This window comes from Sciurus carolinensis, chromosome 2, assembly GCF_902686445.1.
Source record: "Sciurus carolinensis chromosome 2, mSciCar1.2, whole genome shotgun sequence".
Classification (NCBI taxonomy): Eukaryota; Metazoa; Chordata; class Mammalia; order Rodentia; family Sciuridae; genus Sciurus; species Sciurus carolinensis.
Genome location: NC_062214.1, coordinates 14930183 through 14955535, shown reverse-complemented (window position 1 = coordinate 14955535; position 25353 = coordinate 14930183). Strand labels below are relative to the sequence as shown.

Genomic DNA, 25353 nt, shown 5'->3' with positions numbered 1-25353 from the left:
AAAGTTAGTTGAGGGACTAACTACATATCTGAACATGACAGCTGTAAATCAGCCTCTCTGGATGCAATCAGGTTCAAGCCACAGAAAGGGGCCAGGTTTTCTAACCCCCTCAAGTATCTAAGGTCATACTTCCTAGAATTCACAGGCATTTGAATTTCCCCTCAAAATGCACCTTATCTTCCTTTGCGAAATCAGTGAACAAGACACTCTAAGGAGGAAAAAGAAAAAAAAATCATAAAAGAGTGACAATAGGAATTGCTGAACCCGGGATGGGGGGTGAAGTAGCAACTGGGAATTCAGAGAGAATGTAACTTCAAGCTTTGGGACAGCAAGGTAAAAAGGGAAGACCATGGACCACAGAATTTTTGTTACATGGTAGAAGGAAGGACACTGAGTCCTTATGAGCCATGGAGGAGACCCCAGTAGCAAACTGAGAAGCTTACCTTTCTAGTTACATTTACTGCCAGACACTGCATAAGGGCACAAGTCAACCACGGACCCCAGACAGGATGGTGGTTCCACAAGATTGTATCACCTAGTGATATCGTAGTCATCTTAGTTCTTGCAAATATACTGTGATGTCTGCAGAATAACAATGTCGCCTAATGACACGTGCCAACTTATCCCCTTGTTAGGAGAAAGGCAAATGCATTTGCATCTATTGTCTCAAGACCTGCTCTTGGTTTTGCTCAATGGTAAAACAGTGTCTTAGGAGAGAAGCTAGTGTATTAAAGAACTTTGTGCAAAGTTCTCATGGATTTTTAAGATAACTGGTGGCAAAGTGGTCTCCTCTACTTATGTCTCATTCTCCTGGGTGGAGGTATGACCTTGGACCAGTGGCATCTCTGAGCCTCACCTTCCTCATCTGGGGAAAATGATTATTGTGCAGGTAAAATGAGATGATGCATGAGAATTGCCTGAGCTGATAAATGCTTGCTGCGCTGCTGTTTATCATCATATCAGGACTTTGCAGATGAAGCACAGACTGCCTGGATTTGAATCTCTGCTCCACCACTTTTAACGAGGTGACCTTCGGCAAGGTCACTTAGCCTCTCTGTGCCTTAGTTTCCCCTCTATAAAACGAGGCCATGAGGATTATCAAGGTGCTAAATGGGTTGATGGCTGTACAGCCCTTAGAACGGTCCCTGCTCACTCTGCGAAGTGCCTTGTGTTTGTTAAATAACTCATAGTTGGTTCCCTTCCGCTCTTTCCGGCCCTTCAGGAAAAAAGTTAGAAAATAGCAAAGAGAGACAAGATCTCTCCTGACACTAATTTGAGAAAGGAACGGATCTCTATGACACCAGTTATCCAAAGAGGCATTTCCTTCGTAGAAGATTAAGAGGCGCAAATGCGTTTATAATGGTGGAACCTTCGGCAGGTGCCGGGCCAGATCCGAGCTATCCAGGGGGCACGGCCCACTCCCCCTGGCTGCCGCGCCCTTCCAAGGTGCCCACGAGGACCGGCGGCTTTTCCGCGCCGGCCAGGGGCGGGCCCCCAGGAGGGGCCCGGAGCTCCCGGGATCCCCGCCCCTCCCCCGCCGGTGAGTAATGCCATTCGCGGGGAAGGGCGGGGGGAGGGAGGCGAGCCGAGGGGCAGGCTCGGCGAGGCCATGTGATGCTGGGCGAGCGAGCCGCCGCCGCCGGAGCCGCCTTCTTTCCTCCTCGGATCCCGGGCCGCCATGGCGACCCCCAACAACCTGACCCCCACCAACTGCAGCTGGTGGCCCATCTCGGCGCTGGAGAGTGATGCGGCCAAGCCGGCCGAGGCCCCCGACGCGCCCGAGGCGGCCAGCCCCGCCCATTGGCCGCGGGAGAGCCTGGTCCTGTACCACTGGACGCAGTCCTTCAGCTCGCAGAAGGTAGCCGGCGGGCGGCGGGCGCGGGGGAGGGCACCGGGCCGGCGGGCGCGGAGCTGGGGAGGGCGGCCGGCCCTGCCCGGCCCGGCGCAGCCCCCAAAGCACGCGGCACCCAGGCTGCCGCTCCCTCCCAGAAAGACCCGGCGCTCCGGGGGCGCTGGGAAGGAGACAAAGGCCAGGGGACCGGAACGGGAGGCGGCCTGCGGGGGGCTGCAGCGGCGGGGAGCGATCGCCCCAGGCCGAGCCGGCAGCCCGCCCTCTGCGCTGCCGCCCGGACACTGCAGGCCCCAGGTCGCAGCTCTGCTGCCGCTCTGTCCCGGAGGGGGCCTTCCCCAGGCTGGGTTCGGAAGGCCCGTCCCCAGTTGCTACCCCTGGTCTTGAGTAGAGAAGGAAGGAGCTCACCCAGCCCCTCAGCCAGCCCGCTGGCTCTCCAGATCTGGGTTTTGCTCTTAAAGGCACAGACTGGTTCCAGCCCCCTGGACCCTTCTCGGATCCGGGGAAACTGGGGGGCAGTTGGAAATCCAGCCTGGTGCTGAGTTGTCAGGGTTCCCGCTTCCCAGGAGTGAGGCCGGAAACTGCACCCTGTGACCCGGGCGCCTCCAGGGGACGCGATCTCCCACCCGGCGCCGCTGTCCTTTCTTCGGGGCATGGGTTCAGCACCATGGCCAGAGCCCAAGGACCGGTCCTCCTGGGGCCTAAGCGGCACCGCGTCTGACCCTGACTCCGTCTCCTTGGGAGAATCTTTTGTTCCTTTCACTCATTTCCCACATGGAAAAACAGATTCCGTGAAGAAGAAGAGCTTTCGAACCCAAAGACTTGGCTCTGGGTCTTGGTCCCGGCTCGGGTTCATTGTCTGGAAAATGGGATAATGATAATAATAGCTGCCTCTAATTCCAGCCCTCAGGGCGAAGGGGTGGCATAACTTAGCGCTCTACACCGGCACTACTCACGCTCCAGGGAGCAAAGGAACCACCGGCCGTCCTGGTTAAGACGCGGTCTGCTGATTCTGCCCCAGAGGTTCTGGTTCAGTTGGGTGGAGGGCCCAGACCCTGCATCTCCAACAGGCTCCCAGGTGCCACTGAGGATGCTGGACCACCCATCGCCTTGAGGAGCCCCAGCCTAGGCCTAGGCTCTGAGGCCAGTCAGACTCAGTGGGAGAGCCATCTTCCCCACACGCTCACCGTGAAGCTCTGGATGAGTCACTTTGCCTCTCCAGATCCTCAGTGTTATAATCTGCAGAATGGGCCTGACATAGCCACTTCCTCAGAGGGCTGTCATGAGGCCGAAATGAGATGAGCACAAAAAGTGCTGGTGGTGTCTGGACACAGTGAGGCACCTGTCATCCCAGCTACTTGGGAGGCGGAGGCAGGAGGATCCTAAGTTCAAGGCCAGTCTGGGCAACATAGCAAAACCCTGTCTCAAAATATAATAGGAAAAAAGACTCAGGACTGGGAGGTGTAGCTCAGTGACAGTGTGCTTGCCTAGCATGCGAGACCCTGGGTTCAGTCTCTGGTACTGCAAGGAAATTAAAGTGGGGGGGGGGGGTGCTGATGCTAATGCCTGGCGCTGGGTAAGGCTCTGTTCCTAATGGGGCTGTGTAACTCAGTGGTACAGCTCCTGTGCAGCATGCGCAAGGCCCATACACTTCCCAGCACATACAAAAACAAACAAACAAACAAAACCCAAACCAAAGATCTAGGTAAAGGAGGGTCAGAGTTATGCAAGATCATTCTGAGCACCTACTGCATGCCAGACCCTGTTTAAGGTGCTGGGGGTTTGCAAATGAATCAGGCTGTGCTCCAGATTCTAGCATCTTCTTCCACCCAGGTCCTCAGGAATCACGTCCCATTGGCTGGGACTGGACAGAGGGCAGGAGGAAGACATCTTCTAGCCCCATCCCCAAGACAGCCTACGACTCTTCCCTCATAGAATATGTCCTGTTCATCCTGAGCTCAGGGCTTTGGTGGCCCTGCAGTCAGGGCTGGGACCACTTGGTGCAACCCTACTTTTGACTGAGTTCCTGACCCAGCTAGCCTGGACATCATCTTTCCTCCCCTGCCTGGGGTCTTCCCCCTGCCCAGGACGCATGGTGGATTCCAGGGGCAGGCCAGCCTGACAGAAAGGGCCTGGACGCAGCGGTCAGATACTCTGGGTTCAAGTCTCCTCCTGGCTGCTTACTGGCTGAGTGAACTTGAAAAGTTGCTTTGCCTTTCTGGACCTGGACAACCTCATCTGGAAAAGGGACCTTTTCATCCTCTCCTGCAGAATCATGGGAGCTTTAGGGGGTGTAGGAATGTAGTGCCTGGCATGTAGCAGGAGCCTTGCAGGCAAGTTCCCTGCCTTCCCTCCAGCCCTGAAGGGCCTTGCTTGCCTGTGGAGAGGCCCCCATCGTGGGGCACCTGAGAAGCCTGTTCCTAACAGCACGTGAGCCAGTCACAGCCCGGAGTGGTGGCAGCTCCACTGGGTCCGTTCCAGACCCAGAGGGCAGCAAGACAGCGCCAGGCTCTGGGACCAGGCGGCCGGGCTTGGAGCTCAGCTCTGCCACCCATATAGGCGGTCGACGCCTCGTGCCCCAGTTACCCGAGCTGCACCTTGAGAATAATAACAGCCTCCCCGACTGGGTCATTGCAAGTCAGCAGACGGACCCCCGAGAGTCACCTGGACTAGCACGTGGCACGTAGGATGTGCTCACCATGCGCCAGCCACCGTTACAAAGACATGGGCTGTGGCATCAGAGACCAGGCCCGACCCCAGCCCCGCCACTTCCCAGCGATGCCACCGTCTGCGGGCGTCTGTCCTCTGCAGGTCTCACTGTGCTCATCTGTGTGCAGATAATGGCAGGACCCCCTCAGAGTGCTGTGAGGATGGAGTGGTGTCACCTAGGGTCACACACCGAGCACCGTGCCCTACACAGTTGCACACTGACTTCCAAGAGCCACCATACATGATGGTTCGGGGCCACGGTTTCGGAGGAGACTCTGAATGTGTGGGTAACTGTGAGTGGCGTCTGAGGGTGTTCCTGGCCCAGCCTCCTCTGCCTTTGGAGCAGAAACGAGGTGGAGAGGGGCAGAAATGCAGGGTGTCAGACGCTGAGCGTAGTGCTGGTCGCCCTACTAATGGCGGTGGGACCTGACCCTCTCTGGTCTTCAGCTTCTGCAAGGGAAAAAGGAATAGATGGGTGGCTAGCCTGCCTTGCACCCTCCTCCCCGAGAAGGGAGCACAACCCTTTATCTCCGTGTGTCCTGCCTTTGTGCGTCTGTCTGTCCTCACTCATGCCTGTCAAGACCGCTACTTGTTAGCTGTGTGACTTTGGGCGAATTACGCACTGTCTCTGTGCCCATTTCCTCTTCTGGGAAAGAGGGTGTGGGCAGGTGGTGGCGCCCACCTTGCTGGGGTTTGCAGGGGTTGATGGAGTCAATGCCCGGAGGCTCTCAGAAGGGCGCCTGACCCAGCAGGAGCACTGTGGGAGCCGGAGCTCTCGATACTGCTCTTCCCACTGTGCGAGTTCCTGGGGGCCTTCCCTGTTCCCTGCCCCACACCTGCTTCAGGGTCCCTTACCCATCCTCTCAGGCTCCGCCATTGTCTTGGATGGACCTGGGAGCCTCTAGCTGGGTAGGAGACCCAACTTCCTACCAGGAACCAGTCCTGACACCAGGCAGGGAAGATGGCGTCCACCTCCACCACCGGTCTCTCCTTCCAACTCCCCAGCACTGGCCCCTCAGCCTGGCCCTGCTGCACTTGACCATTCACTATTCCACCCTGCCACCAAGAAGAGGCTGGCGGGTGGGAACCGACCAGACCGGCAATGCGGCACATTTCACTCCTCTCCTGCTCGGAAGCCTGCTGTGGCTCCCCAGTCCCCCCAAGAAAGACCCAGAGTCCTCACCGTGGGCTCAGGCCCTACTGCAGGCTCCTGACCTTGCCTGGGTCGGGACGAAGGCGGAGAAGCCTATGGACCCTTCTCGGCTACTGGTTTTAGTTGACTAGAATAAAACACGTGAGACTTACAGAGTAGAAAGGAACCGATCATGTTGAAGTACAGCTATCGCAATATTTTTAAAACAGATGTGTTACATAATGATATGTGTGCCTCGGCATTAACCCGTTATGTAACACAGCCTCGTGGCGGCTCCGCTCCCTGTGTGTCATGTCGAAGTCACCATGAGTGTGCATGATGTTTCGCGGTAACTGCAACAACTGTGAAGTGAGGTGGCACCAAGGTGCTTTATCGCCTACGTCCCCAGAAGAAGGGAAGGCCCGTGTCAGTTTCCATCCCCGAAGTAAACACGCCAGTTTCCCATCGCGCTTCACGCACCCCCCTGGTGAAAAGCCCCTGCCCACGATCCTTCCTCGGTCCCTCATTCTCCCATCCTCCCTGCTGCAACCATCCTGCCCCCATCCGCCCTGCGGGTTTCCAAACCCATCCTGTCCCCCTGCTCCTGCCTCAGGGCCTTTGCACCGACCATTCCCTCTGCCTGGAACTCCCTGCCCAGTTCCCAGTGTGGACTGTTTCTTCACCTTGTTCAGGCTTTTGCTCAAGTGTCACTTCCTCAGAGAGGCCTGCCCTGCTGGACCACTCTATTTATTGTGGGGCTAGGGATTGAATCCAGGGGCACTCACCAATGAGCCACCTCCCCAACCCTTTTTATTTTTTAATTTTGAGACAAGGTCTCACTAAGTTACCTCAGGCTGGCCTCGAACTTGTGATCCTCCTGCCCCAGCCTCCCGATCGCTAGGATTACAGGTGTGCACCACCACACCCTGCATGGACCTTCCTATTTAAAACTGCAGCCCATCTCCGTGACATGCTTGCGTCCCAGCAGCCCTGGCCCTGTTCTGTTTCATCATTTTAATTGCTGGTCATCTGCCCCCAGTAGAGCATCAGCCACCTTAGGGAAGGGAGCTTGGTTTCATGTACTTCAGAGCCTCCAGCACTTAGAACAAGACCTGGCACACAGGAGGCACTGGGTGCACAGCTGTTGAAAAGTGAAGCCATAGGTGTCACCAAAAGAAGGTGTTGGATTCTGTAACCCTATAACTGCTCCTTTAAAAATTTTTTTGTGTGTGTGTGGGGGAATTTGAGATAAATAAACTAAGGCTCAGAGACGCTGAGTGCCTTTTAGAAAGTCACACAGCACCTAAATGACTATAGAGATGCCAACTCAGTGCAGCATGTAAACAGGGCCCGGCTGAGGAGGGACAGTGTCTGACCAGTCACAGTGAAGCACCGATGGGCAATGGTTGAAGTCTTGTCACACGGCCTGGTGACCACCTACGTCTGGTGGAGCCTCCAGGAGGCAGAGATGGCAGATGGCCTTGGTGGCTGCATGCCCTTTCCTTGGGCTTGGCTCCTCTCGGGTCCCCTCCCCCGTAGCCTGGCACAGGGCTCTGGCCTGCAGCTCAGCTGAAGGTGAACGTCTCCTTGGCCACCTGCCAGGGTGACCCTGAGGCAGCTCCAGGCAGGGTTACAGTGCCTCTAAAGATAGTCCCCTCCCCAGGCGGCAGCCACCCCGGACACCCACTGGAGCCCCGGGCAGGGCGTGGGGCGCCGTCCTGCCTGGGTGCACCTGCGAAGGTGGAGCCTGGCTGGGTCACCGCGGCGATCCGTTTGGAGGTCCCGGCCCGGCCCCGCGGCTGGGGAGGAGCCTGATGCCAGGGTCAAAGGAGGCCAGGAGCCGCCCGAGGACAAGAGGGAGCGGGGCCACCCCCAGCCCCGGGCTCCCGCAGCCCCGGGCCGCGCGCGTGCGCCAGCGCCAGGTCCACACACGCTCTCGCTCGCTCACACCAACACGCGCACCCAGGACTGGAGTGGCCCTTGGCCGTACACTCAGCCACGCGCGCCTGCTCGCTCGTACGCGCCCGCTCACACTCAGCCAGACCCAAAGGGACGCGGCCCACGCCGCTCCCTGCAGCAGTTCTGGGACCGACCTGCAGTCCCCGCCCACCGCCACCAGGAGGGGGAGCCGGGCCAGCCCCGCCTCGCGCAGGGTCAACGCCGCAGGGCTCCAGGGCACTCCGAAGGAGTCCAGCCCCTCTGTTCTACAGAGGAGAAAAAGGAGGTTCAGAAAGGGGCGGCGAGAGCGCCAAAGTCACACAGCATTACGGTGGCAGAGCCAGGATGATGAACAGGGCCCCTGCCTCTCAGCCGGGGGCTTTTGGCCAACAGTGCAGATGAGTCTGTGTGAGCGCTGGGCGTTGGGGGTGAGTGACCTCCCTGCACACGGCCCACCCAGTGGGAGGGCTGGTAGCTGAGAGGGCGGGGCGTGGAGCGCTCTGGGACGCCAGCCGGGAGCAGGGCAGGGGTGCCCGCGCGGGCGTGTGGGAGTAGCAAGGTGGGCACCCACGCGTCCTGTGCCGGGTCTCCATCCGCATCACGCCGTTTCGGCCTCACAGCAGCCTGGAAGGAACAGATCACGGTCCTCATTCCACTAGAAACTGGAGATCAGAGAGGCTGCGTGGCTTGTCCAGGGTCACACAGGGAATATGCTGCATAGCTAGGCTTCAGGACCTCCAAAACCTCGGGTGACGCCAGGAGCCGAGGCGGGGCACCAGTGCTGTGGGCCAGACACCGCCGCACAGGGCTTGATGCCCTGAACCCTCACAAAGCCCTCCGAGGCAGTGGCTGTGGGACTCCCCGGAGCCAGCGGCACCCAGAAGTAGCGTCACTGTAAAGCCACTTGACCATCAAGCACTGGAGCAGGGATTTGAACCCACATCGTCCAAGGCTCTGCCCCTGGCACCAGGCTGCCTCTGCTGGCGCTGACTCCAGGCATCTGAGGGAGGTCAAGGGCACCCAGACCCAGGACTCCCCACCTTGGGTGTGTGGGGGCACAGACGCTCAGGGAGAGCCTGCCTTCGCCTCTCTCAGGGGGGCCCTCCCGCCCCCCAGAACTGGAGCAGGATGTGGGGAGGAGGGTGTAGGACAAGATCCCTGCCATCCCTCTGCCAGGGCATCTGGGACAAGTCCCTCCTTTCTGAGTCTCAGTGCACAGGTAAGGGACACTTGGACTAGGTGATCTCTGAGCTGATTTCTTCCAGCTCAGAAATATCGGGCTGAGTCAGGAGCATCCTTGAGCCCAGCCTCAAGGATGTTGGCGTCTATTAGTTCAGGTGTTTGTCTGGGAGTCCTTAGAGAAAAGGAAAGACTCAGGAGAGGGCAAGCCCAGGACTCCAAGAGGAAGCCCTCAGAGGTCTGAGAGTCAGAAACCATTGTTGCTAGCTTTAAGTCTGCTGTGTGACTTTGGGTATGTTGCTTGCCCTTTCTGGACTTTAATTTTCTCATCAAGGAAAATAGGGAAATATTTCCTGTTGTGCCCTTCCTGGGGGCTATTGTGAGCATCCAACCAGGCAGTTAGATGGGAAGGCACTTGTTTGGAGGCAATAAAACCTCAACTCATGTTGACAAATTATTTTTCACCTCACTTTGGTCTCAAATTAATTTGAGGAATTCAGCTCTTGATTATGATGATGATTAGAATTTTTGAGAATCTCCTGGACAGATGTACCACCAGAGACCCAAGTTTAAGTGACAGATCATGATAGCGATAATCATGAATTGCTGTCTAAGTGCCAGACACACAATGTACCAGGACTATTGATGCCCCCATTCCACAAACAGGAAGACTGAGGCTCAGGAAACTTAAGGAACTTGCCCCATGGACCAGCCAGGAGTCCCGTCCCAGGTGTGTCCAGCTGTAAAACCCAGCCCTAGCCATTGGGCCGCACTGCCTCTCGGCCCAGAGCAGGCCCACATTCCCCCCACTGCCAAATACAGGCCCCTGAGACATGCCCCCGGCCAGTGCCCAGCACCCATGGGCTGAAAGCAGCCGTGTACCCCTCCTCTATGTGACCTCTGACCTCCCTCGCCGCACGCCGGCCGCCTGGGCGGTGTCCCCATGTCCGCCCGCCTTCCCCTCTGACCCTGGCGCCTGCAGGTGCGACTGGTGATCGCGGAGAAGGGGCTGGTGTGTGAGGAGCGGGACGTGAGCCTGCCGCAGAGCGAGCACAAGGAGCCCTGGTTCATGCGGCTCAACCTGGGCGAGGAGGTGCCGGTCGCCATCCACCGGGACAACATCATCAGCGACTACGACCAGATCATCGACTACCTGGAGCGCACCTTCACGGGAGGTAGGCGCGCTGCGGGCGCAGGCTCAGACAGCGGCCGGGGCGGGGCAGCCCGGGAAGTGCGCGGGGGCCACCCAGGAACCACCGGGCCCGGCTGCTCCAAACTCCCGGGAAAGCGCCCGCCCAGCTGCCCCGGGAGCACGGGGGCCACGGCCCCTCCCCAGGACCTCTGGAGTCACAAGCGCAGACACACTTAGGAGTCCCTCAGGTCCCCAAGATGGTCCAGGTTTCCCAGTCCCGAATCAGACTCCCCAGGAACCCCATAGACACAGCAGGGTCCTGTCACCCCAGACCTGGGGGACCCTATGTCCTCTCCCTCCTTTTGGCCATCCTGAGGCTCGGTGGCCACTGAGAGGGCATCAGGGAGCCACAGGTACTCTTGAAAGCATAGGAGCAGGTGAGGATCAGAGGCGGAGGCCTGGGTCGCACCCAGCGCAGAGAACACGCACACGGATTTTAATACTGGCAAGTAATTTATATATACATTACATGTAATTTGATTTTATATAGATTCATACCTATGTATTTAATGAACTTGCCAGTGTTGAAAATCAAGGAGGCTTGAGTGGTAAACACCCAGGTGTCCAGTCCCTCTGGAAATCAGGCAGCACAGGGCCGAGGCCCCTCCTGGCCACTGGCAGGCTGAGAGGGCTCCCTGGGAGGTGCGGCCTGGCAGATCCCGACCGCCAGCGCAGAGCCCTGGGGGCGGGTGCCCCGGCCCTCTGGGTTCTAGGATGCAGGGCGGCCGGCAGCTGACTCAGGGTCAGTCGCCACCCCAGCCCTGCCCTTGGGTGCCCTGCAGAGAACGTGGTGGCCCTGATGCCCGAGGCGGGCAGCCCGCAGCACGCGCGGGTGCTGCAGTACCGGGAGCTGCTGGACGCGCTGCCCATGGACGCCTACACGCACGGCTGCATCCTGCACCCGGAGCTCACCACCGACTCCATGATCCCCAAGTACGCCACGGCCGAGATCCGCAGTGAGTGCCCGGCTGCCGCGGAGCCGCCGCCAGAGCCTTGCGCGCCCTCTCGGTGGACGGTGGACAGGAGTCCCTGTCTTGCACCCTGCTCCCCCGCGGCTCCTCCTCCCCGCACTCGCTCTCCCTCCTCCTCTCCCTCTCCCTCCTCCTCTCCCTCTCCCTCCTCCTCTCCCTCTCCCTCCTCCTCTCCCTCTCCCTCTCCCTCCTCCTGCCCTCCCTCTCCCTCCTCCTCTCCCTCCTCCTCTCCCTCCTCCTGCCCTCCCTCTCCCTCTCCCTCTCCCTTCTCCCGCCTCCTGCCCTCCCTCTCCCTCCTCCTCTCCCTCTCCCTCTCCCTCCTCCTGCCCTCCCTCTCCCTCCTCCCGCCCTTCCTCTCCCTCCTCCTCTCCCTCCTCCTGCCCTCCCTCTCCCTCCTCCTCTCCCTCTCCCTCTCCCGCCTCCTGCCCTCCCTCTCCCTCCTCCTCTCCCTCTCCCTCTCCCTCCTCCTGCCCTCCCTCTCCCTCCTCCTCTCCCTCTCGCCTTCTCTGTGCCCCTGCCTTTCTCTCTGGCTGTGGGCCCTCTCTCCTGTCTTGCTTCTCTTGCCCTCTTCCTGGCCGTCCCTCTCTGGAAGTCCCGCTCCCTGCCTTCCTGCGCAGAGGCTACAGGCTGCCTGTCCAGCAGAGGCCTTTGTTATTGCTGGGGAGCTGGGAAGCCTCCCCAGAAGTCCCAGCCACAGACGGTCATTGTGGCCAAGGGCACTGCGTGACCTCAGGGTTGGGGTTACCAGGAAGGCTGCCCAGTGTGGCAAGGCCCCCAGTGGGGTCTCTGCTTGGGAGTTGGACTCGTCCGATGGTCCTTTGACGGCTGCTTATAGACTTTGGTCCAGGCTCCTGCAGACCCCAGGGTTCTATAGTCAAAAGAGTCAGGAGGAGCCCTCGCAGATCACAGGTGCTCAGTCAATGGGCACTTCCTTCGCCCCCCACGTCCTCCTCCGTCCCACTGACGTTCAGAGGCAGGGAGGCCATCAGCCCTGTCCCTTCAGCATTCTCTTGAACAAGACTCGGGGTTTGTCCCTGCGGTCTTACTCCCGTCAGCCAACAGCCTCTATGGGACCGTGACGCGGGCTGGGAGCAGACAGGGTTAGACCCACTCTGCAGACCCAGGGCACAGTTTCGTGGGAGCAGAGACAAGGATCAGGCATGTACCGCACGAGACTAAGGGAACTTGGGCCCTCTCCGGAGAGCACGCCTGGAGACGTGCACCGAGCACGGGGATGGTCACCGCGGCATCGTTGGTCTCGGCAAGAAACACAGCTGGAAATAAGCCGGCTGTCCTGGGTTGGGACTGGGTAAACCAGTTATGGCACCTCCATCTAGCGGCCTACCAGGCAGATGTTCACAAACTAGACGCACTCTCTAAGGCGTACTAGGAGGGACAAGAGAAGGCGAAATCCCGAACGTGCTGTCACCGACCCACGTAAAAGGGAGTTAAAGGACGCAGAGGGGCTTGGAGTGCATGGGGTCTTTCTGAAAGAAGCACAGGGAGCTGCCCATAGGTTGGGAGGGGTCCAGTGCATTCAAGGAGGGGGACATCCAGAGTGACTGAAAGGCACCATCAGGGACAGGAGCAAGTGGGAGGGAGACAGAGAGGATCCACGGGCTCCTGGAAGACAGATCGCAGCTGGGACATCATCCAGGGTGGTGAAGCGGGGTGCTGCGGGGCAGGGCAGGGAGGCCTGGAAGGGTTCCACCCATTTCTGGGCTCCTGCTTGTCCACCGGGCGCCATCTCCTCCTCAGGAGGCTTCTGGGCCCCTGTGCCCCTGCGGGTGGCCTGCTGGGCCCCACAGCACTCTGCTGTTCTTCATTACGGATGGATCAGGCGGTGTCACAGGGACTTGGTGTCTGTCTTGCCCTCGGGCCTGAGCCTAGGGCAGGGTGGTGTCTCATCTGCCCCCAGGTCACAGTACGCAGTGACCATAAGTCAACCAGTGTTCGGTTAGAGGTGGGGGAAGGATGGGGAGGCCCTGGGTCAGGACAGGACCCTTCCTGTTCCCTTCGCAGGACATTTAGCCAACGCCACCACGGACCTCATGAAACTGGACCATGAGGAGGAGACCCAGCTCTCTGAGCCTTACCTTTCCAAACAGAAGAAGCTCATGGTGAGTGCCCACCGACCGCGTTCCCCACCGCCTGCCCATGGCCGGGAAGACTGGAGAGGCGGCTCTGAGGTGGCGACCGCCTGGTGATTTGGAGAGGGAACCCGGCTTGCTTCGCCAACCCTGTGTCCTCTGCCACCGTTTCCTGGCTGTTTGACCTTGGACAAGCCACCGCCACCCCAGGGCCTGTCTCCTCACGCTGAGGCTCTGTGTCCAAAAGCAGAACGTTGCACGCAGGGTCTCGTGCAGGACGGTGTCAGGGCGCCCCAAGGGGAGCCGGGGCGGATGGCAGAGATGGGGAGAGGAAGCGGCCGCGCCTCGTCTGCTCCCCTGGGAGGCGCTGGACACCAGAGGCACCACACAGCTGGTCCACCTGGTGACCAGGGCCAGCCTTGAAGGCCCCCATATCGGTTGGCCCTTGGCTGCAGACTGCCTGGTGGGGTGTAGGGCTGGGGACGACCTTCCTCGTATTTCTGGGCCAGGCCGCTCCTCGATGATGGACAGCAGCCCCTGGAGAAAGGACACCTGTGGGCCACTGGCAGCCAGCCCTGCAGGGGCTGGAGGTCTGAGTGTCCCAGCCCCTGCGCGGGATTTGGGCAGGATGGCCGGGCTCACGGGGCCAGGAGCGCCAGATGAGGGAGGCTGGTTTGCGGAAGGCTCAGGCGAAGCCCCTCCCGCCCCTGCGTGTCCTGGCCCCACGGAGCCGGCTCAGCCTCCGTCCTGCCCGTCCTGCCGCAGGCCAAGATCCTGGAGCATGATGACGTGAGCTACCTGAAGAAGATCCTCGGGGAGCTGGCCATGGTGCTGGACCAGATCGAGGCCGAGCTGGAGAAGAGGAAGCTGGAGAACGAGGGTGGGTGCCAGCCCGGGCGAGGGGCGGCCGGCCGCCCGCCTCCACCGCCCCACCCTGCCCAGGGTCTTCCTCCCGGATGGTTGGGCCTGGGCTGTGGAGTTGGGTAGGCTGGGTCAAGCCTGGCTTGGCCTCTTACTGGTGGAGTTGTCTCGGGCAAGGTCCTCACCTCTCTGGACCTCAGGTTCCCCTATATGGATAACAGGAGAACCTCCTCCGGGAGACACTGAGACGTGCCCGAGACCCGGCCTGCGGAGCACTTCGGTCTGGGCACGGCACACAGCACGTGCTGGAGAGAGGCTGGAGACGAGGCTGGTGGTCCCATGACCACAGCCCACCTCGCCTGGCCCTGCAGGAGAGCTCTGTGGCTCCTTCCTGCTGCAGCCAGGCCTCCGGGCCTCCGGGCCTCCAGGCCTCCGGGCTCCGACCTTGACTCCTCCTGCTCTTGCGCAGCTTCCTTCCCAGCCCCACACCCTGGCTCCTGCAGCCCAGCCTGAGTCCCCTCTCCCTGCTGCTTGGCTCCGTTAGACTGTGACACTGGCCTCAACCCTTCCTTCAGTCTCACTCTGGATCTTTCCGTCTTGCTCTTTTTCCAGAGGCCTGTTAATCTTATGTCCTCAACAGTGCAAATGTCTGGGGCACGTGAACACATGCGTGTGCACAGCAGGTGGCAGCACAGTGTCAGAGCCAGGCAGACTAGGGTTAGGGTTGCAGCTTTGCTGTGTGGCCTGGGACAAAGTCCCTTCTCTCCTGGAACCTCAGTTTCCTAGTCTGTGAAATGGGATGGTAATAACACAACTTAAAATATTAACCCTATCTTGTTAGACTCTGGGGAAAATTAAAAGCACTCAGTACCATTCCTGGTACATATAGCTGAATATACATGCAGCTAAAGGCAAGCTTCTTCTCTGGATGAGAAAACTGAGGCTCAGAGACATGAAGTAACTTGCTCAAGGTCACACAGCTCGAAGGTGTTGAGGCAAGAATAGATTCCCTCTCAAAGGGTTCAGTGTTCTTTGCAACACTTCACAACTGATGGCTGAAGACACACAGAGCCCTAAAGTCCTGAGCAGGGACATCACACACACTGAGGCTGCTGCCTCAGCTTTTCCTGGAGAAAAGCACGATATGGCTGGGTAAAGAACACCGCACACCTCGAGGAGGAGCTGTCCAGTTTCCACCAGAGAGGGTGCTCGGGGGGTGCTCTCAGAGGAACTTCCAGGGTCCAAAACGCATGGCAAGTCCAAGGCCGGCCTTTGGGGTTGGGCAGTCTCAGCTCTGCCTTCTCAGGCTGGGTGACCTTGAACCCCAGGCACACGGTACCTGGGTATTTGTTTGTTGGAGCGACTGAAACAGACACCACAGACCTGGTGACTTGAAACTGGAAACCTGCTGCCTCCCGGTTCTGGAGGCTGGAAGTTCAAGGTCAAGGGGTCAGTGGGCAGGTTCCTCCTGAGCCCCTCCTGGGTAAAGATGGTGCCTTCCCACTGTGTCCGCGATGCGTGTTGCTCTGCTGTGCAGCCCCAGGGTCTCTGCGGGCCCAGCCTTGGTCTTCTGGGGAGGTCAGTGAGACTTCCTTAGGGCCCACGCTAATATCCTCATTTCAACCCACCCACCTCCTTAAACCCGTCTCCAAATACAGTCGCGTTCTGTGACACTGGAGCTACGACTGTGTGAAGTGGGGGAGGGACAGGACTCAGCCAGGATGGTGACTTGACACGCACTGTGGTGGCACGCTGTTCTCCGTTTCACGGAGGTCAACTCTCTCCATCCCCAGGACAGCCCTAGGAGGTAGACTGTTCTCATTTAACAGATGAGGAACTAAGGCACAGAGACATTTGGCAACTTCTCCGAGGTCACACAGAGAAGTGGAGGAGTGTGGATCCCAGCTCTGGTGCCTGCTCGGAGCTGAGGACATGAGTGTCTCCATTTCCGGGATGTTGGGAGGACTGGAGAGAAAACGCGCGTTGGGTTAGCTCCTGAGGGCCTGGCACCCGGGATGGAAGTTCCGCAAATGTTAGCTGCTGTTGTGATCAAGGGGGACTCAGGGTTTGACCCTGATGGGGGCCAGAGCGGGTGGCTCTAGAGGAGAGCTCTGGAAGGACGTTCCTCGAGGTTCCCAGACAGAGACTTGGCTGCCCGCCGGTCTCTGGGTCAGGGGTCTTCTGAGAGGAGGGGGCGTTGCACTGCCCCTGGGTGAGATGACAGGGCTGTTCAAGGCTGAGAGGTGTGTCCCTTGGGACTGAGGGGCAGCAGAGGCCCAGGGAAGTGCCTCTGAGTTTTAAAGCTCTGACTGGCTGACTGGCTGTGTCCCCGTGGACTCTGTCACTCATTCACCCTCCAGGGCCCGGCTGAACCTGCCCTGGGGACACTCCCTGGTGGGCGGAGCCCAGAGTTGAGAGGAATTACACTGTCACGTTAAGACCCCTACCTTGGAGCCAGATGACATCAGTGCAGCCACCTCCTTGCTCTGTGACCTTGTGGAATTCACTCCCCCTCCCTGAGGTCATCTGCGGAATGGAGCAATAACAGAAAATAACTCACGGCAGGTTTGGGAAGACTCGTGAGCGTGGTGAGCAGTGGGCACTTTGCACAGTGCCAGACTCGAGGCAGAGTGTCCTAGGAAGAGCAGTTTTCAAAGGTTTTTTTGTCTGTGTTGCTGGGGATGGAGCCCCGGGCCCCAAGCACGCTAGGCAAGTGCTCTACCCCGAGCTACGCCCCCAGCCCTACCTCCATTTTTTACATTCATTTATTCAAATATTTATGGGACATCTCCTATGTGCCTAGGGATCAAATTGGGAGCAAAAAACCAGACACCGTTCTTTCTGTTATGGAGTTTATGGCCCAGAAAGAAAAGGACGTTGGTCAAACAATCCCACGAGGAAACAGCATTGCAAAGAGTGATGTATGTGCTCAGCTCCACGAGGGCAGCGGCTGTGGCTGGCGAGGCCTGGTTCAAACCCCAGGGCCGCCCGCACACAAGGAGAGCAGAATGGGCAGAGCTGGGTGCCGCTCCGTGGAGGCGCCTCGCCCGGCATGCCTGGGGCTGGGCGTTCCATCCCCAGCACCGCCAGGAAAAGAAGTCAAAACGGGCAGGACAGACTCGATAAAGTGAGACACAGGATGGGGAGAAACCTAGGGAAGGAGGAGGGGAGCTGCCTCCCAGACCAAGGGGATGCCGTGGGGTGGGAGAGCATGGGAACCACTCGAGCAGCTATGTGGTGCATCGCGGGGCGAGTGACATGAGTGAGGCCGAGACAGTGGGAGAGGACAAGGGGTGACTCAGGGCTCACAGTCGACATTTGTGAGGTTAGATTTTACACTGAGTGCAATGGGAAATTCTTGGAGGTTTTCGAGAAAGGAATTCACTGTATCTGTTAGCTTTGCTGCATAACAAATGATCCCAAACCTGAGTGACTTGAAAGAAGAACCTTTCACTTGTTCTTGACTTGTGGCTTAGCAGCCGGGCTGGGCCCAGCTAGGAAGCTTGTCTCTGTCCCACACAGGGACGACTGGCTTCGTGCCTGCGATTGTGGTCGGCAGCATTCAGCAGCCTCGCTGGCATGTCTCCTGTGACCTGGTAGACAGCAGGCCAGTGGAGGTAACTGGACCATTTGCTGGACCTCGCCCAGCAGGCTAGCCCAGACTCGTTCATGTGGTGGCCGTCACAGGGTCGCTGAGAGCGGCTGGAGAGCAAAGTGGCTTCCAGCCTCTGCTCGTGTCATAGTTATTTCACTCAAAACCCAAAGACTGAAGCAAGTGGCACTTCAGAGTCCACATGGAAGGGTGGAGATCTGTCAGGCGGCCCTGGGGCGCACAGAGCTTGGAGAAGGGGGAGAGGAGCTAAAAGGCGGACTGAAGATACACAGCTTCAGGTAGGAGGCCAGGACCACAGAGGGTCCGGCCTTGGGAGGGGAGGACAGGGCCCGCCAGCGTCAGCCTGTAGGGAGCAGGAGGCAAAGGCCAGAGCTGCTGGAGCCCCGCCTGTGCGCGCGTGGTGGTGGGACCCAGGCCTTTCAAGTCTGAAGTCTGCGCTTTTCTGAATGAAGCGTGAGATGACATCATCAGCCGAGAGAGACCTGGGGAAGGTCCTGAGGGTGTGAGGAGAGAAGGTGAAGCCAGCAGTGGTGTCCCCGGGGAGTAGGGCGAGCCTCCTGGAGAAGTGCAGCAGGACCCGCAGTGCCCAGTGTCCTCCTGGGCTTCGCAGCCCTGAGTGGGAAGCGTGGCTGGCCAGCTCTGCTGTGGACCGTCTGCAGCAGCCGTGGCTGGCAGACTCAGGAGCGCCAGCTGGGGGTTGTTGGGGTCTGGGGCGTTGTGGAAGGGATGCAGAACGGGAGGCATCCCCCTCCAGAGACACACCGATGGCTGCCGAGGGGCACCTGTGTCCTGCAGGGTACCTGTCAGAATTTGCCAGAAACATAGACACAGGGAGGTCAAGCAGCTCCCAGAACACGTGGGCGCGCGTGCACTTACGCTAGCAGGCACCGTGTGGGCACAGATGCCCACGTGTGCCGATACGCACGTGCGGATATGAGCTGGAGCTGCACGAGTCTGTGCAGGCATGCAGGGTCCGTGTACATGCATGCAGGATGCAGCTGCACGGACAGATCTACACGCAGACCTGGGTATAACGTGCACAGGGGCCTGCGTCATGTGGAGAGGCACGGATGTGCATGCTCATGGCCGACACCCAACAGCGCATGGGGTTGGTGATCATTTGCATGTGGGAAAGAGCAGCAGCATGCAATGGTGACAAGCAGACTCTGGAGCCAAGTGACCTGGGTTCGACTCCAGGCTCTGCTCTGCCACATACCAGCTGTACAACTTTGACCAGGTTACTTAACTTCTCTGTGCCTCAATTTCCTCCTCTGTAGAATGGAGATAGTAATCATACCTACTTGCTTGCTAGGCCTGTCGTGAGGACTGAGGGCACTACGCAGTGCTTCCCGGGGCCTCAACTACCCACAGGCCCCCACTTCCCGCCCCAATTGCTGGTTTCTCCTTGTGGCCCAGTATCTGGGCTGCATTCGGGTCTATTCTCAAATCTGTGTCTGCTCACTCGCTTGCTGCTACGTGCACTCTGCAGCTGGGTGTCCACCCCTAATCCTGCCTCCTTTCCCTGACTCCCTCAGCCCGCTCTCGCCTTCCTGGCACCTGGTGGGAATCCCAGCCATCCTCGGGAACACCTCCTGTTCTAGCTTTTTCATTGCTGTGACTTAAGGACTTGATCAGAACAGTTGTAGAGGCGGAAGAGTTTACTTAGGGGCTCACGGTTTCAGAAGTCCCAGGCCATAGACAGCAGAGTCCATTCCTCGGGGCTCGAGGTGAGGCTGACCAGCATGGTGGGGGAGTGTGGCAGAGGACGTGGCTCCCTAGGTGGTCAGAGAGGGGCTACGCTCACCCCGATGCCCACATCCTCCAGCCACACCCCGGCTGCACAGGCCCTCGGTTGACCCCACCAGGGACTAACTCACGATGGTCGAGGCTTTCGTGACCCAGTCATTTCTCCTCTGAACCTTCTTGCACTGCCTCCCACGTGAACTTCTGGGGACGCCACATCCAAACGACGACACTCCGTCCCTCACACCACCTCCCTCGCCACTTGGGGCTCTGCACCCCTGGCCAGACCTCAGACCTGCTTAAAGCTGACTTGACTCCTGGGCAGCACCTGCCCCTGGGCTTACACCGGCCCTAACCATGACTGGGGAGGATGCCGGGGGCCTCACTGGGATTGGTGGGCACCAGCCTCGGGACCTCCTGCTGCCTGCCTCCCTCTGCCCCACTTCCCAGGGGACTTCTGGACCATCCTCTTAGCCCTCCACCCTCCACTGTTCCTGTCCTCACTCTCTGTTGACCCCTTTCTTCCTACATCCCCAAGAAAATCAAGGCATTAGGAAGTGATTGTCACAGCCAGGTCCCCACGACTACCTGCTGGCAGTAGTGTCCACCCCCATGGTGTCTCCTCAGTGCTAAGAGGCATCTTTGTCCATCACACGAACATCTCTGGAATTGGGACATGTCTTGTGATTGGCAGTTTGGATTATTACCTCTTACTTCGAGATGAGTGCCTCACTCTTCATGGTAACGTAGATTTGGTGACATTCAGTAGCATGCTGTCCTCCTTAGCAAGATGCACCGTCCCTGAACAGCCCCTCCCATGCCCTGGACCCCACCCCTGCTGCCCGACCCCTCGAGTTTCTTCTGACCAGGTTTTGACTGTCAGCAGCCTGACCACCTGTCTTCTTCAAGGCCACCAGCCTCTAAATGCATCGCCAGTGCTCGGGCCTCTTAGGGGACCCGTACACGGAATCCGAGGGCAGCGCAGCACTCCCTGCTCCTTGGGACACTTGCGCCTCAGCCTCCAGGCACCCCACTCCCCATCGCCTCCTCCTTCAGAGGCTGCTTCTTGTCGTCTCCTTTGCTGGTTTCTCCTTGTTGCTGAAAACCTGAACCTTGGAGAGCCCAGGGTTTGGTGTCTGAGCCGAGGGGGAGGATGAGCCCGGCTCTGTGGGAGAAGACTGTGCCATGCAGCCAAAGCAGCAAGTGCAGAGGCCCTGAACCCGGAGTGCCTGGCAGGAGGACGGGCGGGGGCAGTGTGGCTGGTGAAGAGGAGACGGGGAGAAGAAGAACCTGAGGTCAGGAGGCACCTGGGGGCCGGATCACGTGGGGCCTTGGAGGAACTGAAGGCCTTCGGCTTCTGTCCTCACCATACTGGGGCATTGTTAGAGGGTTTGGAGTGGAGAGAAGTGACCTAATCTAAGTTTTCGCAGGATCCCTCTGGCTGCTGTGCTGAGAACAGACCCCGGGGGCAAGGACCTCCTAAGGGACATTATAATTTGGGTGTGAGATAAGAGTTGTCTGGATTAGGATGCTAAGAGTGAACATCAGATTTTAAATGTATTTTGAAGATAAAGCTGATGGGAATTGCTGACACATTATCTATGGGGGACGAGAGGAAGAATTCATGGTTGCACTGAGGCTTTTGGCCTGAGTCACCAGAAGGGTGCGGTACCGCTCCTGAGGCGGGGGTGACTGCTGTGGGTTTGTGGGAGCTGACAATCCAGAATCTCTTTCGGACATGCCGAGTTTGAAGTGCAGAGTGGACCCCAAGTGGGAGCTGCCGAAGAGGCAGGTGGATGCGATGCTGTAGTTTAAACACACGTTTGCACTTTAGAGGTTGATTTAAGCCAGGCCCCGTGTTGCACGCCTGTGGTCCCAGCTCCTCAGGAGGCTGAGGCAAGAGGATGCCAAGTTCAAGACCAGCCTGTCTCAAAATGAAATAAAAAGGTCTGGGGGCGTGTCCGAGTTCAGCATGTCCAGCATGTCCGAGTCCCCGCAAAACACACACACACACACACACACACATGTACACACACACACACACACACGTACACACACACACACACACACACACACACACACATCAGTTGATTTAAGAAAATAAAGGTAGAGCTAGGCATGGCAACATCATGCCTATAATCCCAGTGACTTGGGAGGCTGAAGCAGGAGGATCGAGGCCAGACTTAAAATAAAAAATAAAAAGGACTGGGGATGTAGGTCAGTGGTAAGTGAGAGAGAGAGAGAAAAGAAAAATATGATGAGCCGAGCAGGAGCGGGTGGCCCCTGGCGACCCCGCGGGCGGAGGAAGGCTGGGCTGAGCGCTGGGTCCCTCTCCTCCCCAGGGCGGAAGGGCGAGCTGTGGCTCTGTGGCTGTGCCTTCACCCTTGCGGACGTGCTCCTGGGAGCCACCCTGCACCGCCTCAAGTTCCTGGGACTGTCCAAGAAGTACTGGGAGGACGGCAGCCGGCCCAACCTGCAGTCCTTCTTCGAGCGGGTCCAGAGACGCTTTGCCTTCCGGAAAGTCCTGGGCGACATCCACACCACGCTGCTGTCGGCCGTCATCCCCAACGCGTTCCGGCTGGTCAAGCGGAAACCCCCGTCGTTCTTCGGGGCGTCCTTCCTCATGGGCTCCCTGGGCGGGATGGGCTACTTCGCCTACTGGTACCTCAAGAAAAAATACATCTAGAGCCGGGCCGGGCTCGGCGCGTGACTGTCGGTGTCTCTGTGCTGTGTGATTCCCAATGACCTCCAGAAACCCGCTGTCCCGAGAGCTCTGGACAGCGCTTCCCGCCCTCGTTCTGAGTAACTCTGTCGTCGGTGTGAAAACATTCCATAGTTTAGAAGTAGCCGTCGCCTGTGCCGTGACCTGGGGCCACGGCTCCCTAGAGGAGAGAGACAGAAGCGACACGAATGCCTTTTCTTTCGATTCAAGGTCTCAAGACGGAACTGTGGGGCCCGGTTAGGATCTGAGGTGAGTCCCAGGACGTGCCAGCCGACAGGGCCCAGGTTCTGGGAGGTGCGGGGGCTCCGAGAACCTGACCCCTGGCCTCCCTTCCCTCTTGCCAGGACAAAGCCAACACCGAGACTCGCCTCTGCCAACCAGCACCTGGGGCTGGCTGGGTTGGAGAGCCAGAGACCCCGAGGAGGCCCCTGAAGATCAGAAGGGGCTTCCTTCTTCTCCTGGACATGGACTAAGACAGCCCTGGCCAAGGCAGTGGCTCCCAGCCCTGGGCATGGGGGGACAGACGCCGTGAGACCCTGGCTCCCCTCCTGAGGTGCCCTGTCTGGCGTTCAGTAGCGATTCCTGAGGGCAGCAGCCGCCGGCCACTGCCGACCTTGAGTGGTTTTCCCATCCCTTGAGGTGGGACTCTCAGCAAAAGCCATGTTGACCTTCTCTCAGAAGGTCAGTCCCAGCTCAAGTGCAGGGGTGGGTCCTCTCCATCTCCTTTAAAGTCCCCCTTTCCCACGATTCCAGGGGCTCCCCGTGCTGCATGCAGGGGGTCTGTGCCTCCACGCAGCCCCCTGGTCGGGTCTCACTTTCCTGTGCCTTTCGCATGTTGGGAAAGGGCCTGGGTGTCACTGCTGCCTGTGCTTAGAAGCCACTGAAAGGCCCCAATAAAGCGTCCAGGAGGAGCAGTTGCCTCTCACGTCTCAACCTGTTTGTCCACCCCGCTCCCGCTTCCCCAGTCAGGCCAGCGGGCTGAACGCGAGGTCCGCGGAGTCGAGGTCAGGCCTCCAGGTGCTGGTCTGGGCTGGTTTCTGGAGAGACTTGCCAAAGCTCTGGTCTGGCGTGAACCCTGCTCGCTTAGTGCAGCACCTCCCAGTTTACGGAGCCTGTTCACAAACATCTGCCTACTTTAACCTACAGGGGGCGCCAGGGCACATCCCGACCCATTCCTAAGGGGGAACGTGTTAAAATGCCCAAGGAATTAAGCTGAGATTATAATTTGGGGAATAGAAGGCATAGTACTATTTATTTTGAAAAAAGATGGTAAGAATCTGCACATTTTCATCAAGCTAAGAGGAAAAAATAGGGCTAAGAGAGGCCGATGGTGGAACTTGGAGATCACAGACGCCCTGTGGTACTGTGCGCCCACTGGGCTACCCAGACACGCACACAGAGCTCCCCACTCACAATTAAACCAACAGCAGCATGGTCCTAGCCGGATCCACGCCCTCGTGAAATGAGGACAGCTCACCCTCCCCAAAACGTGAGACTCGCGAGGCCCTGCCAGTCTGTCTGTCTTGCCTCTCTGGGTGAGGTCAGATTCTCTTCCCCTGGGTCCAGAGACCCCAGTCGAGCCTGTGTACTATAATGTACAGACCAGCTTCGGCTGTCACCAGCATTCCCGTGACTCTGCACACACACTGGCAAAGAAAATCCTCACAACTGCTTCACTCTCACTTCCAAGACGGACCACAAGGCCATGGTTGATAGTTATAATTGCTCTTTTTCCCACAGCTATTCTATGTTCTCTTTGCCCCAAATAGCGCTCAGCTGGGTGGAGTACTTTGCCTGGTGACATGACCCCAACTTTGGTGGCCCTTGGGTTGCTGTGGTTTTCTGACCATCTTTTGCTATTTGATGTGGAGGTATTTATTACAGGTCACCCACGACCCCCTGCTTCCATACACAGTCCCCCCATGCTACCACGGTGTAGGAGAGGCCCCGGGTGCCCGTGGGAATCAGGGTGAGCCCAACCTGCGGAGGAGGCCGCCTCGTTGCCTGTAGCTCATGGTAGAAGGGGCTCACGCCGGCCGAGCCCTGGAACCTCTGGTGTGTCCCCAGCAGAAACCTTCCTTCTTTGGTACTCACCATCTCTAAGCCATCAGCTCCAGGGACGGGAAGCAGCAGGTTTGTGTGACAGCGGAGTCACCCTGGCACTGCTGGCCCTGTTACCCAGCTGGGGAGAAACGGAGCCCTGGCGGGCCGGAAGCAGTCTACACCGCCTCCTGCAGCTCGGCCCTCCAGCCCTGTCTCCCGGCTGGCACTGGAACAGGGCCTTCGGTAGCCCATTCTGATGCCCCGCAAGTCTGGCTGCTTCTAGATAAGAGAGCAGGGACTTGGCAAGACGGGAAGATTCCATCGGTATGATCCCACGCCTGCGCCTCCTTTGCTGTAACCGCAACTCTGGTCGGAAGCTATGGTCTGTGGAATACCAAGACTGGGACCAGGCGTCCCTACGTCCCTGTGTGCAGTGGTCAGAGAGGGCAGATCCACAGGGAGAACCAGCGAGGAAGCGGTTCAAGCAGCCATCTGCCAGGTAGATGAATGTGACACACGGTGCCACTGAGAACTCTGGGCAAGCCGATCACTCGACTGTTGGCTAAGTCCGTCTTGATGAGAGGAAGTCCACGTTGTGTCCAACCAGTACTGTAACTCAGTGACCATGGCCAGGTGTTAGGAAGCTATTGGACAAGCATGAGGGTGGCTGGGGAAAGAGAAGGACTGACATCCACAGAACAAGGCATTCTGTCCACTGGTATACTGGCCCACGGCCTCCCCTGCACTGGGTACCTTTGGGGGACATTCACATAGGACGCGTGACCCTCCCATTTTGTGCCACTGTTAGAGGCCCGCTCACAACCTTCTCCCACAGACCTTTACCAGCCCTGCCATCTTTTCTTTCCCTGTTCCTGATCATGCAGCCAAACCATCTATCCCATGCATATGTAGGCTCATATGTCTGGACTTCTGTCTCCACCTTGAAAAGTGATCAACCAGATGGACGCTTGGACTCGTGTTCACGGAAGCGATTTGCCTTCTGCAAGGTCTTCCAGGGCATCCCTACAGTGCTGGAGCCATCCACTACCCCTTGGTGCCAGGCCTGAGTTTTTTCTTCCTCCATCAACTGACCACGGGGACTTCACCACAAGACCTTGAACCACCGATTAAGGAAGAGGCAGCAATGTGGCAGAACAGATGACATTGTGCTATGTCACTTTCACTTGATAAAATGCTCTGCCCATGCGAGCCCAGCTTTATGGCTTGATGGGTCAAATGACACCTGGATCATGACTGAGAGCTCGGCCAGGTTGTGTGTCACTTGGTGTCTTGTGGGCAGCGGTTAGGTCT

General features: G+C 58.5%; 1 protein-coding gene across 3 annotated transcripts; it reads left to right on the top strand.

Annotated features, from left to right (window-relative positions):
* The first annotated feature begins 1625 nt into the window (after positions 1-1625).
* Positions 1626-22902, top strand: Gdap1l1 (ganglioside induced differentiation associated protein 1 like 1). Of its 3 annotated transcripts, XR_007107350.1 has the most exons (7): positions 1626-1858; positions 9790-9982; positions 10782-10955; positions 12993-13090; positions 13826-13940; positions 21620-22248; positions 22344-22902. XR_007107350.1 is itself a non-coding variant. In XM_047542473.1 (6 exons), exons 1-6 carry the CDS (start codon positions 1679-1681, stop codon positions 21961-21963), a joined length of 1104 nt encoding a protein of 367 aa, XP_047398429.1. In that variant the 5' UTR covers positions 1626-1678; the 3' UTR covers positions 21964-22902. The 3 variants fall into 3 exon arrangements, 2 of the variants coding, with proteins under 2 accessions (XP_047398429.1, XP_047398430.1); XM_047542473.1 differs by having other exon boundaries at positions 21620-22902; XM_047542474.1 differs by lacking the exon at positions 1626-1858 and adding an exon at positions 7946-8056 and having other exon boundaries at positions 21620-22902.
* The last annotated feature ends 2451 nt before the right edge of the window (positions 22903-25353 follow it).